The sequence below is a fragment of the Sebastes fasciatus genome, chromosome 20 (genome assembly GCF_043250625.1).
Source record: "Sebastes fasciatus isolate fSebFas1 chromosome 20, fSebFas1.pri, whole genome shotgun sequence".
Taxonomy (NCBI): domain Eukaryota; kingdom Metazoa; phylum Chordata; class Actinopteri; order Perciformes; family Sebastidae; genus Sebastes; species Sebastes fasciatus.
Genome location: NC_133814.1, coordinates 19,365,179 through 19,382,835, shown reverse-complemented (window position 1 = coordinate 19,382,835; position 17,657 = coordinate 19,365,179). Strand labels below are relative to the sequence as shown.

The window sequence follows — 17,657 nt, the reverse complement described above, 5'->3', positions numbered from 1 at the left end:
ATATGTGTTCTATTCATATATTCATGCTGATTGCCAGAGCAGCTTTTTGCAGAAAAATGACTGAATGATGAAGTCAATATGTAAAATTGCAGTAATATTTACAGATGATACTGCGTGACTACGAGGTGCTATCAATGTCTGTAGATGAGACTGATATGTTAGATCTCAGAGGAGATAGACAAAAGATAGGTGGCAGTCTCTCTCCGAGCAGAACTGGAGACTATAATTCAATAATGCAGAGGCAGGGCGATAATGTGATGGAGAAGACAGTGAGACAAAATGTCCATTCTATAGCTCCCAGGTAAGTAAACAGACAGGTTTGAAATAGGAAGTCATTCCCTGTTGACAGAGAGCAGTCACGGCAGCTAAGCTGAGACGGATAATTATAATCCTATCCGATTTCAGCATCTACATGAGCGTGTGGAGTGTTTGCTTATTGTAAATCAGCAGGCAGAAGGAGAATCATATTTCTGTCAGAGGCAAACTGCGGAGCGGTGATGCCGCAAACCATACAGTACCTGTGGTAGTGGGGAAAGATAATCTCATATTCATATCTCTGCTTAGGATGTTTCTCCTTGGGGGGTTGTTACAGATCTCTGTCAGAAGTCTGTTTGCAGGTATCGTCCCCATTGTTTCATCCTCTGTTCAATTAGAAAGTGGAATATAAACACACGCCATACTCATATATTCTAGAGGAGTGAACATATGCCCCCAAATAGGCCAAAAATCCTATTTTTACTTAATTATTAACTGTGAGAGGGAAAGGTCAGACTGTGAAGAATCCTGCTGAACCTAATAAACCACGGGAATGAATTGACCTCAGGCAGTGTGTTCAGAATAGTCAACAGGGTATTGCTACTGTTAATTAAGTGTATTTGAGTGTGTGTGTGATTGTAAGTGCGGTGTCTGATAGCTCCCATACAAACAGAGACACAAACACTCATCAACTTAGAAAGCGGTAGAGTAGGGGTGGAGGAGGAGCTGGTAGTCGAAGCTGCTTTAACTGGCGACGATAAACGAATGAAAATGATGCTGAAAGTGGAGTTATTGGTTTCAGAGAGAGGAAGATTAAATGCACCGTGGAAATCTGCTAAGATTATTTTTAGGGCACGCTAAATCGCTTGAAGTAAATAAACACAGACGGATTGGCAAGCATAACAGACGCTAACCAACTGGCAATAAAAGGGAAAGTAAATAAACTGTAAATGCACATGGAAACTTTAGATTTGCATGACATCACGACGCTTTCAGTGTCTAATGTAAAATATTCAATGTCAGTTATTCCTGTTATATTCATTATCAAGGGAAGTCAAATTCCTGTTAGGGATGCTTTTTGGCATGCATAATGACAAGTGTCTTTATAATAATATTCATGAAATAACTGCACGGGTTCCTCCCTCCTCCCTATGCTTAGAGAGCGGGTGTGTTCTGTCGAGTAGGATGTAATAGTCAGGCAAGGGTCTTTGTCTAAGCCATTCATTACCGATGATTAACACGACGTCTTTTCTCCCTGCCTCTCAGGAAACATGGTGAGCAAGGAAGGTGGCAAATGCATGCTCACCAACTCAGAGTCTGACTCGGAGGCAGCGCCCTTGCCCTCCACCTCGCTGGCGCTGGAGGTGAAGTATTCTCTGGAAGCCAGTCGACAGGTGAGGAAGCGAAACAAGGCCCTGCAAGTGCGTTTCAAGGATATCTGCGAGGCGCAGAACGAGCAGAGGGAGGCGGAGCTGCAGGCAGCGGGGAAAGGTGGCAAGCCCATCTCATACAAAGTGGCGTACCGCAAGTACATGACGGTCCCCGCCCGCCGATCCATCCCGAACGTCACGAGGAGCACGGGCGTGCAGACGTCCCCTGACCTAAAGAAACGCTATCAGACCTTTCCCTTTGAGCGCAAGAAAGGCCACACCTTTAAACACGTGGCGGCCGTGGAAACCTATAAAGGTCAGAATAACGGTTTTGTCATGGAGGTGAAGCAGTCCAAGGCTGCTGAGCGGGGTTTAGATGAGGAGGAGGAGGAGGAGGAGGGAGCCTGCGGGGGGAGTGGAGTCCGGAGGACCAGGGCTCTGCTCCATACTAATGAGTGCATTGCCACAGTGGAGCAGCACACTGCACCTGATGGCCTGTGCTCTGACGCTCTGCAGCTCAGTTGCTCTGCAGACACAGACTGCCTTGCGGACACACAGAGAGGAAGCGGAGCCGGAGCGCAGGCAGAGTACCAGCTCTGCAGTGTCCCATCCAAAGCCAGGACAGGATTACAACACAGGGAGGCCAATACGGACCGCTCGGCCAAGAGGCAGCTGCTCAATCTGGAGGAGGGCTCGTCCCGCACCCTGCCGGACAGGGCCTCCAAGGTTACGAGCCCCATCGCCTGGAACTCCCTCACGCAGGTGGAGTGCCTGGACAGTCCGTCCGTGCGGAGCAAGCGGAAGAAAGCCCTGCAGCTCAACGGGCTGCAGAGCGAGACGCTGCCACGCTCCAGCAGAGGCTGTACAACGCAGGCACAGTGCCACACAGGACAGTTATCTGCCCGGCCTCTACGGGCCATGGAGGAGCCTCTGACACCCTGCAGAGGTGGCGAGGCCGGTGGGGCGCCGTCCGACCAAACACAGGAGGCCTGCAAGCAAATAGTGCCTATGAATCAGGACGGGGATGTTAAAGCACAGCTCCAGGCCATGGAAAATCTCATCAGCTCCAGCCAGGAGACCATCAAGGTGCTGCTGGGGGTCATCCAGGAACTGGAGAAGGGGGAGGCCCACAGAGAAGGGTAAGACACCTCACTTATAGCCTGTGTTTTACACTAGAGATGCACCGATTCGACTTTTTCTCTCCCGATAACAATTCCAATACTTCACTCTCCTGCTGATACGGAGTACCAATCCAATACCAATACCAGTGCTCTCTTTTCCCCACACTTAAACTGTACAGCTCACTGCATGGAACTCATTTGAATCATTTTTATGTAAAGTAACAGGAAGCCAGAGATTGCTGTAGCACTAAAAACTTAGTCGGCGGCCCATCATGACTAAACTGGTAGCAGAAATACTGAATTTTCTGGCAACATTGACTAAGAAACTGTGGATCAGTAACTTATTGGCTGATCTGCTTAATAAGGTCAGTATCGGGGCGGTCGCTGAACCGGTGAATTGGATTGGTGCCTCCATACGTTACGGTGGTTTCAAGCATACACTGGGAAAAAAAATAAATGCCATATATCTATAAATCATATTTGAGAAAAAAGGGCCTGGTGTTCACAGGGCAAAGCCAAGGAAACATCAGAGACACAGAGCACATTCATGATTTAGCGAAAGCAGGAAAAGCACACTCTTGATTGTGCCACATTATATCTAGATCTTAGGGACCAGCTTGTCTTGTATGTGTGACGGCTGTCCAGCAGCTAAGTGTTTAAAAAAAGAGATCACATCTGTGTGTAGCTGGGATGGTGTGGCTTTCACCTGGATGTGACCTGCAGTGCCATTGCAGCACAGTTTCCTTTGGTGATGATTTCCCTCCAGATATGACGGAGCTGCTGCAGAACTTATTTACAGACGATTCATCTCACCCAAGCGGTTTGATGACCCGTCGTATGAAACAGACATGTTCGCACTAGTTTTTGAATGGAGCCGATTCTGCGTATGAAAACATAATCATGTGTGTGAGATCAGTATTAGCGGTAATGCAGCCTATATCAGCCAGTAGTGTCCTTCAGAATGAATAAGAATACCGAATATGTCAAATCTTGAATGCGTCTGAATATTGGAATTTAATTATTATGATGCAGAAGATGCAGAAGAATGGTAATTTTGACAAACATTTTAATTTAGTTTTATTCTTAGATGCTTACTGAAAACTATTTTAGTCTTTTTGTTTTGTTTTAGTCAAGATTTAGTCAGTGGAAGTTTTAATTTTAGTCTAAAACTAGGGTTGGCTATCAGTTAGAGAAAAAAAAATATGCCGGAAAAGAGATAAATATTGTGTCTTGTCTTTACTCATCAGGGCAAAATGAACAGAGATTTTTTCATAATTTTTTTTGTCAATATTTTTTGGATGTCAACAATTACTTATCAACAAAATATTCGTTTATAAAATTACAGTGTTCAAAGGAGGACATCATATCATAAAGTGACACTTTCAAGTACTTTCACTGCTTAAGAAAAATACGAAACTAGAAATATAGCAATTGGCCTTATCCAGCAGCACGCCGTGTTTATCTCGTATAAGTCCAAGGCCTTTGAAAAAGCCATGGCCTGTGAAAAAGTAATTTACTGTCCAATGGATACTGAGTATATACAAAAGGGCTGCAGATAGCATCTAGCCACGCTGAAATAGAGGATTGCCTATCCAAAGGGAAGAGGCAAACAAAATGGCCAATTTGTTGAGTGAATTGCTGGGGCTCTGCACTCAGATCCCTATCTGCTTTCACCAGAACTGTGGAGAGGTACAGAGTGAGAAAATCCATATGACTGACATCATACCAACCTGGAGTCCTTAAAACCTGTGGGAATTAACTACACGGACACACCTGTCAAGCTTATGGTCTTACAACCACAAACGCTTCAAAGTGTGTGAAAGCAACCCCTCAATATCAAGTTGACAGTGTTAAACTCCCATTCAACAGGGTCTGAGTAGAGAACAGATCTCACAACAGTGTGAGTTTACACCATCTAAAAAAAGCAATTATCCTCCTTCAATCTTGCACAAGGCAGCCGTAATCTCCTTATCGCCATACTCATAAAAGAGTGTTGTGAGTAGAAAAAAGTAAGCGGACATGTGGTGCAGCATGGGGAGCCATCTTCTCTGTGTCGCCAAGCACATCTGGCTTATCAGATGTGTTTAAAGTGGCAGGTGGGAGAGGAGAAAGTAGGAGAGGAGGGGGAGAGACTTCATTTGTGGAGAAGAAATGAGTGACTACTGCTTAATGGTGCCATCTGGTCGAATACGTCAAGAAACAATCACGTTGCCTTTCCATACGTTAATTACAAAAGCCTACATTTAGTACAAATCAGTGAGCAGTGTAAGCTTCTTGTAATCCATAGCAAAGTCGTCTTCTTCCTGTACGTATTTCCATTTTTTCCCCGCCGAGCCAAGGCAAAACGCCTAATGCCGCTTTAGTCACACTACATTAGCTCCATGCTCCCCTTACATAAATGTCACTGACACAATAAATAGGAGTGCCCTCTGGCTATACGTAGGTGAACTGAGTGCAATTATCTGATATATAACTGCTTTTGTTATACAATATTCATTGTTTCATGGAAGGAAATGCAACGCTGTGTGCATTCATCACTATGTACTGTATCTGGTGGTGACATGCTGCTCGGACACAAATTGAAAGTCGATGGCTAATGTGCTGGGACTAATAAAAAGCACAATCGCCCCCCCAACCCACGCAAAATGCACATTCCTCTGCCGTTCCCCTGATTTGTGTGCCTTCAGGAAAAAGAGAACAAGTGTGTGAAATGGAAAAAGAGGGAGAAAGAGAAGGAGAACAACAGTTGCTGCAAAGAGGGAGGAACCACTAGACCGTGAAGTGATTTTTACCACTGTAAATTCCCATTTCAAAGTTGTTTTTAATGATATCTTAAATGTACAACAACACAGAAACCATGAAAACCTCAGTCGACAGAGGCGCAAATCAAAGCTGTAGCAATTTCAGACCGCCTCGTGCATCATGCCATTGTCGCTGAATTCATCTTAAATTGACCAAGAATCCAAAAGTGAACTAATTTAAACTGCTGAATCAGAATTTTAGGCTCTGTGATTGGTTGTTCCTGACCGAAATGCTCTGTTGTAGTCGTAGTTAAAGGCAGGGCGGGCGATCTTGAGAAACTAGCAAGAGTACACTACCTACAACCGAAAGAAAATGAGCCCAGTGTTGTCAATTCTTTTCCAATGAAAGTAGCTAGCAGCATTAACTAGCTCCAAAAGTCCCTAAATCTAGAGAGAAAGTCTCCAAGTTGGCAACACTGACAGTCCGTCTCTTCAGGTCTCCCTCCAAAGCCACTCCCCCACTATTGTCATTACGAACAGAAACATATCATAATGAACGTGAACAACGAACATGGCTATTGTTAGTACTCACAGCTGTCAAGTTAGCAGCTTGTGGAAGACTCCAGTGACGCGTAATGAGTGCAGAGTGCACGCAGGCAGACAAGTAGGCCGTCCAATCATTACATTCAGGCCAAATTAAATGATTGGACGGGTTTATTACAGTCCTGCGACAGCAACAGACACCAGATTTTTTTCTCTATTTTTGTCGGAGCATTTGATTTATTGATTGCTGTCGAGATGTAATGAGAATTTCAACTAAATCTTTACCAACCCTGCCTTAAACTTCTGTCCTTACATGTATATGTAAAAAGGGTTGTATCTTTTACTATTGATCAATGATCTAGATATTTTTTAACATATTTACTCATCGATTGTATTGATGATTTGACGGCTGATAGCTGTATGTCCATACAAGAATTGGAAGTGCCCCAAATTCAACTAGCTTAACAAGAAATGAACAGGACTTCCGTACCCCGAACACCCAAAACCCCTTTTTCCACTTTCTTACTCAACGAGAACGGACACAGTTGACGAGGAAAAGAGATAGAAAGGCTGCATGTGAAAGAAAGTAAGTGAGAGCGACAAGGAAGGGTGAGGCTGTATCTCCCTTGGTGAGCAGCTCATACCAAGCTGCTGGGAAGAAGAAGAAAAAAAAGCAGTTTTGAGCACATTGACTCGTGTTTTGTCCCCTCATGTCATGCATCCAAGCACACATTCACAATATATCCCTCAGGTACAGCCCTGCCCGGGGCGTACAACACAGTGTGAAGGGTGCGATGCAGTTCTAGAGTACATCATTGGCTGCATCCAACAACACAAAGCTCAGGAATAAATTTGCTGCATCATCAGCCAGTGTTGGCAGGCCAAGCCCAATTAATCACACTCATGGGGACTTGTTGCTAGTCTGTCTATTAACACTGTATGTGTGCATGTTTTTATGCCTTCGGACTCCCACCCACGCAGTGACCTTTGGGAGAGCTCACCAAGAAGCACAAAAGGGGGGGTAGGGAGGGTAAATGCACTGTTAATGGCACTTTTGGCCTCGCTCTCTCCTGGGAGGCTTCGCCGAAATGAGCTCTGCTCTCTTTATTATCTCTTATCAACTCGGTGTGAGAGAAGAGGGGAGGGACAAGAGGTGGAGGGAGAAAGAGGTCTAGACAGCATGAGGGCAAGAGATAGAGAGAATAACGGTGAGTTGTTCAAAGGACGTGACCCAGTTGACCGTGACCCAGCAGCTGCTTATTGATCGGCTCACCTGGGTGGAAAGTGAAGACGGTCTTGAACTTCCCAGCTGCACTGTCACCCCCTTAATTACAATTAATCCAAGCTGCTAACTTCCCCGTATCACTGCACTCATGCCCTTCTCAGACTCCCCCCCATTACCTCATTCGGCGACAGCCTTAAATAACAATCCTGATATCAACACCTCTCATATACCTGTCGGAGCGTATAGCACAGAAAGGCGGGAGATAATGAGATGAAATTTATTACGGCGGTTTAATTTTTATTGGTACCGCACCTTATGGGCAGCGTGACAAGAGTCCCTGAGAGAGAATTGAAAAATGTCTCTGCAAAGATTAGAGACAAGAAGTAAATGTGAAAGTTGGCACATTCACCTCAATGAGGAGAAGAATCCAGTGGCTTTCGCAGCAATGTTCCTTTGAGAAACCCTGACTTATGACATGTGATTGTTTGTTAGAGGGTTGGTTGACCAAATTAAAAAACAAAAACAAAAAATGTTCTCACTCACCTCTTGTGGTATCGAGCCACAATGATTCTGCCTTGACCCCAATACAATGGAGATAAATGGCTTTGTATTCGTGGTGCTAAAAGCATTGAAAACTTAATTTCACCATCTCCCTTCAGAAACACTATCCCCATTACTGCGGATAATGATACTTTTTTTCAGTTTTCTGTTGTCACACTGAGGTCTGCAGATTGTCCAGAGTAACGAGGACATTGCTTCTGGAAAGACACGTTGTTGCAGTTTTTTATTGCTGTGAGCACCTCAAATGAAATTCCATTGACATCAATTATAATGGGGCAAAAGCATACACCACTAAAACATCCATCCAGATAATGGATTGATGCTGGGGGGCTGGAGCCGATCCCAGCTGACATTAGGCCAAGGCGGGGTACACCCTGGACACGTCAGCAGACTATTGCAGGGCTGACACATAGAGACAGACAACCATTCACGCTCACATTCACACTAATTTAACAGTCAACAATTAACCTGCGTGTCTTTGGACTAACGGGGGAAACCGGAGATCCCGGAGAAAACCCACGCTAACACAGGGAACATGCAAACTCCATCTCTATCTCAAAACCTGGGCAAATAAAACCAAAACCAATTGATCTTTTGACATAGAGAGTGCTTCTCGCTGTGATGTTTCATATCATGTTTCTAACAATGTGATACTCAAGACGTTGGTTAATTGATCCTGATAAGACAAAGTCAATGGATGTATTAGTTACTATGTGTGACTCAAGGAAAGTGGTTGATGAAGGATGACACCTGGGTAAATAGGGTAATAGACAGTTGCACTGGGTTTACAAGACTGCTTTCTGTTGATGCAGCACTGCAAATCATAACCATAAAAACCAACCAGAAGAGCATCTCCTTGTAGTCAACGTCATTGGTGAAGTGAGTCCACAGTGCTTCCATTGTAATACGTCATTAATTATAAGGGGAAACTATTGCTGTCAATCAATATGCACATTTCAACACGCTAATCCATTAAGAAAGTCATTGAGCCTTTGAAGCATGTAACCAAGTGGTTCCATTCAGGGCCATCACCTGATCTTTAGCTGCCTCCTGAGAATTAGGAATCTATAATGGGAACGTGGTTCATGACCATATTTTATCTCAGAGGCAACTGGTAATAGAACGATATGAGGGCACACCGTATATAATATAATAGGATATTGATGGGTTTGAATGTGAATTTGGTGAATCAATATCCCAATGAAATCAAGACAGGCTGACTGTATGAAGCCAAAGGGATGCTGTCCAAAGTAAAACTGTCATCTGCTCAGAGGACCCATCTCATTTCCATTTCATTTTGTTTCCCGATAAAAATGGTTATAAAAATGTTCATACTGAAGATAACTCTTACTGTGTGTTTTACAACACTATATTGTACAGAAAGGATTAATCAATGGTGGGATTTCTCTAGTATGAGTAAAAAGCTTTGATGTTAAGAGTATGACATATTGGGCTCTGGGAAATTGTATTTTTCTTTTCAAAAAGAACCCAACTAGTCAAAGATATATCATATTTTTTTCTCACCCATGATTAATTCTTGTCAAAAGGGTCTTAAATACAACCAGTAAATGATTAACTAACATAGGCGGGACCTACCTGGGGGTTAGGTGAAATAGCACAGTCTTTGATTGGCTCCGAGAGGCTGATTACCAAAGAGCCGCGATCTGATTGGAGTAAACCCCCAGCAGGTTTGTTTGAGCTGGAGATAATGTTCGACTGCAGTAACAACACGACAGGAGTCTTTCCTTCTCCAAATACCTTAAATTCGAATTATTTAACATGGCATAATGTAGAAAATGATTGTTCAAACAAATCTATGTTTGAACAATCAGTTATGTCTCCGTTCCTTTAAGCCTCTTGTTCTTGCTGCGTGTCCAACATGTTCTCACTAGTGCTGCAACTAATTATTTTCATTGTCAATTAATCTGCTGATTATTTTCTCGATTAACCAATTAGTTGTTTGGTCTAAATAATGTCAGAAAATGGTGAAAAATATTGATCACTGATTCCCAAAGCCCCAAGACGACGTCCTCAAATGTCCAGTTTTGTCCACAACTCAAAGATATTCAGTTTACTGTTGTAGAGGAATAAAGAAACCAGAAAATATTCACATTTAAGAAGCTGGAATCAGAGAATTTAGATTTTTTTTTCTTAAAAAATAGCTCAAACTGAATTGATTATCAAAATAGTTGAAGATTAAGTTAATAGGCTCTCACTCCCTGTGTAAAAGTCATGCATGACAACTATGATTTGTCAACAACAACTACCCACAGCGCACCAGCTGCATATCTACTGCTTTATTACAGCACCGTGCTAAAGCCACAGATGAACGATTAGTCTACAACGATGCACAGAGTCGACTAATGGTTTTTATAGTCAACCATTCTGTGAAACAATCCTGACACAAGACCTTGATCAAAGCTGCAGCCCAGAAACTCATCCTGTGTACTCCTCTGGCCCTTATCTGACCTCAAATCAGTCAAACCTCAGCTAATGGCTGCCACTGTGCTCTTTCTGCCCTGGCTGCTGGACACAGGCCACTCAGGAGGGCAGCGTGACTCCTCATCACCCTCGTTTACTTGGGTTCCCGCTAACGAGGGATGACAAACAAGATGAGAGAGGAAGGTGTGAGGGAGCAGCTTAACAAGTCCTGTAATTACTCATTCACGACTCTTATCTTCCCCGCAGACTCTCCTATCGAACCGGACAGGACACGGCCAACTGCGACACATGCCGGAACAGCGCATGCATTATTTACAGGTGAGTGGCCATTCCTCTTCAAAGACACGATGATCCAAATGTGCCCTGGCCTTTTCTCCTTGAGGGAGAGTGAACAGGTGGAAAGGGAACGTTGCAGAGGAGTGGAAGGGGCCGGGGATGCAAGACTAATGTGGATGCTGTTAATGAGCACATGGGGACGTGTGACATTTACACACCTCTCTCTCTCGCTATCCATACATCTCTGTCTGATTGTCCCTTCACACCCCTTCACTCACTAAAGGTGTAGCAGGTGTAGGGTAAGCTGGATTTAGACACAAAAGGGCACGGAGGTTGAAAAGCAGAGAAGATACTACTAAAGAATGAGCGAGCACACGGACAAGAAAGGTGAAATTAATTACCATCCAAACATCGTGAAATATCATCACAGTGTGCGGTTGCCAAGCCAACTGAGTCTCTGCATAATTTCACATTCAGTTCAATTGATTTGACAACCAGTACAGACGTGAGTCCAAAGTCATTAGTCTACTACGGTGAGCACAGTTCTGTCTTTACGAAGGTATGCGTGTGTGTATAAGTATTTGTAAATACTTTGCCGATTAGGTTTATTTGTGAGTGAATGTGTTTTATGTACATGAAATTATGCAGAGACAAGAAGTTGATTTATCGATTAGTCGGTAGGCAAAAAATTTATTGGCATCAATTTTGATAATGAATCAATTGTTTCAGTAGCTTATCTAGAAAAAAAAGTCTGGTTCCAGCTTCTCAGATGTGAGGATTTGCTGTAAATTGAATCCCTTTCAGTTAACGACTGGTGGTCCTTTAGGGCTCTCAGAACTTGTGATGGGTATTCGTCAATATTTTTTGACATTTTAAAGACTACACAAATCACGGATTAATCTAAAACAGCTAAATGCTAATGTCAGCGTGCTAACATGCTCACAGTGACAATGTTAACATGCTGATGTTTAGTAGCTAGAATCTTTACCGTGGTCACCATTAGGGTTGCCCCCTTTTTGGTTGATTAGTCAACTATTCGGTCGTTTTGGTCTTAGTTGTCTAAGATTTCTTTAGACGATTTTTATGCTTTTTCATGCTGAGTGACTTCTTTCCAAGAAACTCTGCTAAACACAAGATTTAAAGTGCTGCTTTTGTGTGATTCTTTGTGGAGAAACTTTTACAGATCTGTCAATTAAATTATTTAGTCAACAAAATCGTATGAGTGCTAGTCGACTAAGAATTTCTTTGGTCGAGGACCAGCCCTAGTCACCACCTTATAGTTTGGCCTGTTTGATGGGAATGTCATTAGTTTTGCAGGTATTTAGGTCATAAAAAGAATTGTATTTTACCTGATTTTGGTTCTAGAAGAAAGATCAGGGGATCAGCAAACTCATCAGAATTTATTCTTTAGGGATCATGAATATTTGAAGCAAATTTCAGGAATCCATCAAATAGTTGTCAGGATATTTCACCCTGAGCCACAAATGTGAAGCTCATGGCGGCACTGGAAGAAAAGTCAGGGTGATCACCAACGTTACTAGGATTCATCCTTTGGGTACCGTGAATGTCTGTGCAAAAATGCATGGCAATCCATCCTATAGTTGTTGAGCTACTTCAGTCTGGACTAAATTGGTGAACTGACTGCCATCCACAGAGAAACATTACTAGTGTGGCTAAAAATCCATAAATTAATCACACAACATAAATAACCACTAGTTACAGCCCCGATGTGAAACTGTGTGGGATCAGCTCAAAGTTCAGCGGGTGGCCCTGACCTACCAACAGCGCCTCGCAGGTCCTAATACCTCTGTCAGGCCTGAGCCGTCCTCTTTGATACACAGTGAGACTGACAGTCTTCAGGCCCCATGAGGGCCCTTTGCTCACAGTTACAACTGCATGACATAACATGCATGTGCTTATGTGTACACTATGTGTGTCTGGCTGTTTTTCTGTTTGGTGCTTGGAAAAAAAGTATGAAATCAAAAAGAACAGGAGGGGGTGAAAGATGAGAAAGAAAAGAGATTTAAAGAGTAGGAGGGTGAGAGGCGATCAATAATAAAAAAAAAAAAAACTGTTTTTAGTGGTCACTGCTGTTCCACTCAGTCGGCATTCTGCCTCTGAAGAGCCATTTAAATCATTTTCTATCCACTGCTCTCAATAACTGATAAGCCTCTGGCCAAACTTCAGTCGCCTGCTGATGAAGTGAAAGCCTCTGATGAGCTGAGGAAGGTGCATACATGTCGTGAAGCAGGACCCCCGCATGGCCGCAGGGTGGACGACAACAACAACAGTCGTTTATACAATTCAGTGACAGCCAGATGAAGTGAGGTGAGCTGAATTATGGCGCATGATGTGAAGGACACTGGAAGAGCATGACACGGCTGAATTAAGAGGCAGTGGGGTTGAGTGCAGGGTTAAAGGATGGATGACACAGGACAGACCGCTGAGATGGGAGCTCGCCTGGTATTATAAATTAGTCAGCACCATATTTAATGGTGAGTCTGTGTGATTTTGCCCTGGGGAAGAGAAGGCCCAGCTCTCTCTGGTCTACCTAACATCCATCGCCATCTTCATCGCTATCCGCTCTGTCTGCCTGAGTAAAGACCAACTGTGCTTACCCTGCTGAGCCAGAGCCTCTGCAGACTCTAGAGACGCTCGCTAACCATCCCTCCGAATCTGTGAGCACAAACTGCAGTGTGATAACACGTCTAAATTAAAAAATATATATATGAGCAATTCCACTGTACCGTTCTTTTTGTCGAGATATTCTCGGCAGCTCAGAGTGTACCTATACTCATGACTAGGTGTTTCATTTATATATCGCCATGACCCAAATTCCCAATGAGGGTTTAAAATATGCAAAATGCAGGCTGCAATGAAAGCTATGATAAAGTGTTTCCGTTTGACTATGAGGCAATTATACATACAGTACGTGTCAGTGAGTTGTCCAACACGTCTGTCTTATTTAGAGAAACTGATATATTATATAAAAGGTGTCACAGACGAAGTCGGGTCAGATTTGTCCCTCGACTCTGTCGCTGCTGATCATGCACACACATATGACAACTGTCTCCAAACAGGCGCTATATTAACATCAAAACTCCTTCCTAGATCTGCCACAATCGATTGAAACGCTCCATCTGTGCAGGAAGTGCAGAAAAACAGAAACTCGATACAAAACAGAAAAGCTCGCTTTTGACAAACCTTGAAGCCGCTTGGCGAGGTTTCAACCCCGATAAAAAGGGCAGAAATTGAGAAAAGTGAGATGTTTGAAATCTATTAAATTGACCCGAGTTCTCCTTTAAGAGACTCGCTTGGCACGGTAAATTGTGTTGATTGGACACAGAATCAAATATAGCAGTTGTATTCACGCAGGCAGGGGGATTAAATAGCAATCTAATTACTTAGATCTCCATGAAAACAACCTCTCTGGAGGTGGAGGAACACAGGGAAGGAAGCAGAGCTATGGGGGAACACACACTGTACGTGGGAAGAACAGCTGTCTATGATATCTATTAGGATTTGTCTTTGTGCATACGCACATGTTTTTGTGTCATGGCCAAACCTCTAACACTTGCGTTTATGATGTAGCTGGTCTCATGTCCGGAGTGGACATATGGGTTCATAAATCATTTTAACGCAGCCCAGCAAGGAGCCAGCCATGCACTCTTCAGCATAATCAAGTACATGGCATCATCACAGAGCCCGTCCTTAGCATAACAACAGCACCAGATCAATACGGTGCTGTGGCCTATAGGCATGGACTTCAAACAGACTACACAAGCTGCTGGTCTCTTGTCCTTGTCTGGTACCACTTTGCTCATTTTGCTCATTCCGAACCGTCTTGAACTCAGTCGGCCTTTTCTTTTTATCCTCCCCTCAGTAACTTTCTCTCTCCGTCTCACGGTTCCTCCAGAATACGTTATCTCCTCCTAACAGCTAACAGTGTGCGTTCAAATGAACTTGGGGATTCAACGCTTAATACAACGTGCATGACATTGAAACAGAATAGGTGAGAAAGGGGATGAAAAAGATTATTGCAATTCATTCCATCGTGTGCCAGGTGATGAAATATGTGTTACTGAGAAAGGTGGGGAGGAATGACAAAGAAGAACAGAAGTCGGCGAGACAAACACAGAGAGAGAGAGAGAGGCTGGATGGGAAGAAAATGAGACAGAAAGGATGGTGCGAAAAAAAAAAAAAAGCTGGGGATTTGAAATGCATTCCACTTATTTCAAAACCACAGGCATTAAGTCGTGATGCGTCTCGACGCAGAAACCCTGTAATCTCATTTTCCTCACACTGCATTTATATGGGCTAATGTGCTGATCAAACAGGGAGATAGATTTAAGTGGTTGTGATTAAGGAAGGCGATCGCGGAGGTCCCTGTCACCGGGTATCATTGCTCACAATGGACTATAGTTATTTCCCATCAGTTTAATTTTGTCATTAGCTTGCAATTAATTCAACAGCTGATCATTAAACTCACTATCTGATGGTAAAACATTCTTTGAATAACACTGTATGCAGTGCAAATAACATAATATTAAAAAAGAATGGGTGTTTAAAAAAGGAGGGGAAAAAAAAAATCTGCAATCTCTATTGTGCGAGGCTATGAAAATCAATTAAGCGTTGCTAAAGGCTGAGGAGCTGATTACATTATAACATATGGAAATTACTGAGCAGCGAGGCTGTCCTGCCGCACGACTCAGCCGGGGGAAGATATCTCTTTTTGTGCAAGCATAATGATGTTTTCCAACATGGTGGCAAGCTGGTTACCATGGCTACAAAAGTGATCCTCGGTAGGACAGACAGTGTGAAGGGACAGCGAGGACAGTCGGGAAGAGCACATTCACATCCGGGGAAGATAAGGCAAAAGAAAAGGAAGGCAGGGTGAGAATGTGAAACAGGGGAGAGGATGAAGGTGACGACCAGAGATAAAGACTCACAGATGTTTAAAGTGGGTAAAAGGGCAGGTGAGAGGTGTGTATGTCGATGAGGTTTTTTTAGTTTCTATTGTATATAGACTTTTTGTAGAGCAGGAACATGACAGGGAAATCATGGGAGTGAATGAGAGAGAAACAAAGCAAGAGTCAGAACAAGTGTGGGAGAGAGGTTAAAGATTGACAAGGTCCAAAGTGCCTTCTTCAATTTGTTCCAATCCAACAACACACTCGGAGGAGCGGCGACTAGGGGACAGGAAAATGCCAACAAAATTCAGCAAAAAAAAAATCTAAATGTGGAGCGACGCAGCGGGGCCTGTGACAGTTTCATATGGAGATGCTGATAACTGGGCCGGGTGTGGAGACTAATAAATTTTTCATTAAAAGGCCTTTGGAGTATATTTCAAAGATGAGATGATTATCTTTTCACTCTGCTTTTTCTTTTTTTTCCCCATATGAAGTTATGCAGATTTTTTTTTTTCCTTTTCAGTGACATTTCTAGCTATGCTGTTCCGCAGCCACAGGCCACTTTACCTCTTCTTTGTATGATTCTCCCGGCAGATTGAAAAGCCCCTCGATAAGAGCAGCACATTTAATTAAAGAGTAAAAGATTCAAGCTCCACAAAAATAACTCCGGCTAAGATAAAATAAACAGCTACCAGGTCCGCTGTTGCGTTTCAGAGCGTCATGAATCTACAGGTTGTTCAAATATGTACACTGAGGATCTTTGAGAAAGTGTGTTTAAGGATTTAGTCTGACTACAATGCAGCTATAGAGCTTTACCAAGCCTGAAAAATACAGGTGGCATGTGAGCGTGAAAGGGCACTCAAATTGTAACTGAATAATGACCTATAATCTGACATCACATACATGGTATCAAGTGGGATAAGTGGTGTAAACAAAGCTTAAACATGTCAGATGAGGCATGTAAACATGTTAATAAAGGCTACAAATTCAGATCGTACAATCAGGGTTTCTGCATATGAGCTCAGATGTGATCTTTTGAAAATCATGTCTTGTGGTTTGACTGGGCAGCGTAGCATTAGATCTGACAATAACCATGGCAGAGAGGGAGGGATTGACAATCAATAAAGGTCAAAGCACATATTCAAACTGAACCATAGGCTGTATATACAGTATAGATGACGACGGGCATCCACTTCCTCCTTCTGCGCAGGAGTGATCGGGCGGTGGAGCCGCGGTATCGAGGTCCCGCCCATACAATCGCAAGCCGAGCACGAGGTGGTTTATCTGATATCACACATACAAAATGCACTGATAATGTACAGAATATCCGCAGAGCATGAATTGAAAATACATCTACTGATTGTACCATTAAAAACAATAGTTTTTTTTCCTGGTTAAATGGCTGTGTGTCCATGCAGGGCAATAACCTTGAGCCATGGATGCAACAACAGTCTCAGCAGTATTAGGCTTACACTGAAGAGCAGGGAAAATCCTCTCACCATTATAGTGTATCTGTGTGTGTGTGTGTGTGTGTGTGTGTGTGTGTGTGTGTGTGTGTGTGTGAGAGAAACATTGATGCAGCATTAAGCTGCAGTACTGAAGATGTCCAAAAATAGTAGAGAGATGTGTGTCTTTGTGCCGTTACGCAGTCTTAATTGAAGGAAAAAGGCACGTTGAAACACTCAGCATATTGCCTCACCTACAGTATGACACCAGCACACACTCATTAGACTGAAAAACACAGTCATTGATCACAGAATCCTTTGATGCTGTGTTACTACACTTATATGAGCCGCAAGAGCCTGTTAATTTAGTAGACCGTGAATTACGTTTAAAAACTGGTATCAAAGTGCTTTTATAGATATTGTAAAACAAATAACATCAACAGTAAGAGAGCATTGATAAAAATTAATCAGTAAATGTAAAGACTGAGTGGATAAAACAAGTCAGGGTAAGCAGGTTCATATTATAGCGGCAGGTTTTTAGGAAATTTAGCAAGAGAAGAAGAGAGAAGCTTATTGGCAGACTTGTGGGTCCATTCTGGGGTGCACAGGTGGACTCGGAGGTCTCAAATGGAGCCAATTTATTTGTGATTCCTGAAATCTTAAAATCCATTCTAAATGTGACTGGAGACCGGTGCAAGGTAAAAAAAAGAGTAATATGGTCTTTTTTTCCTGACACCCGCTAAAAGCCTGGCTGTTGAATTTTGGACC

General features: G+C 43.1%; 2 protein-coding genes across 5 annotated transcripts in view; one reads left to right on the top strand and one right to left on the bottom strand.

Moving 5' to 3' along the window:
• Positions 1 to 17,657, bottom strand: part of dock1 (dedicator of cytokinesis 1) — a 214,321-nt gene that overhangs the window by 96,974 nt on the left and 99,690 nt on the right. The window lies entirely within an intron of this gene.
• insyn2a (inhibitory synaptic factor 2A) overlaps positions 1 to 17,657 on the top strand; it is a 34,542-nt gene that overhangs the window by 10,737 nt on the left and 6,148 nt on the right. The window contains exons 2-3 of the mRNA XM_074619560.1: positions 1,522 to 2,764; positions 10,505 to 10,576. Coding sequence (XP_074475661.1) covers positions 1,527 to 2,764; positions 10,505 to 10,576 — 1,310 coding nt within the window. The 5' untranslated portion in view covers positions 1,522 to 1,526. The remainder of the gene's footprint in view (positions 1 to 1,521; positions 2,765 to 10,504; positions 10,577 to 17,657) is intronic.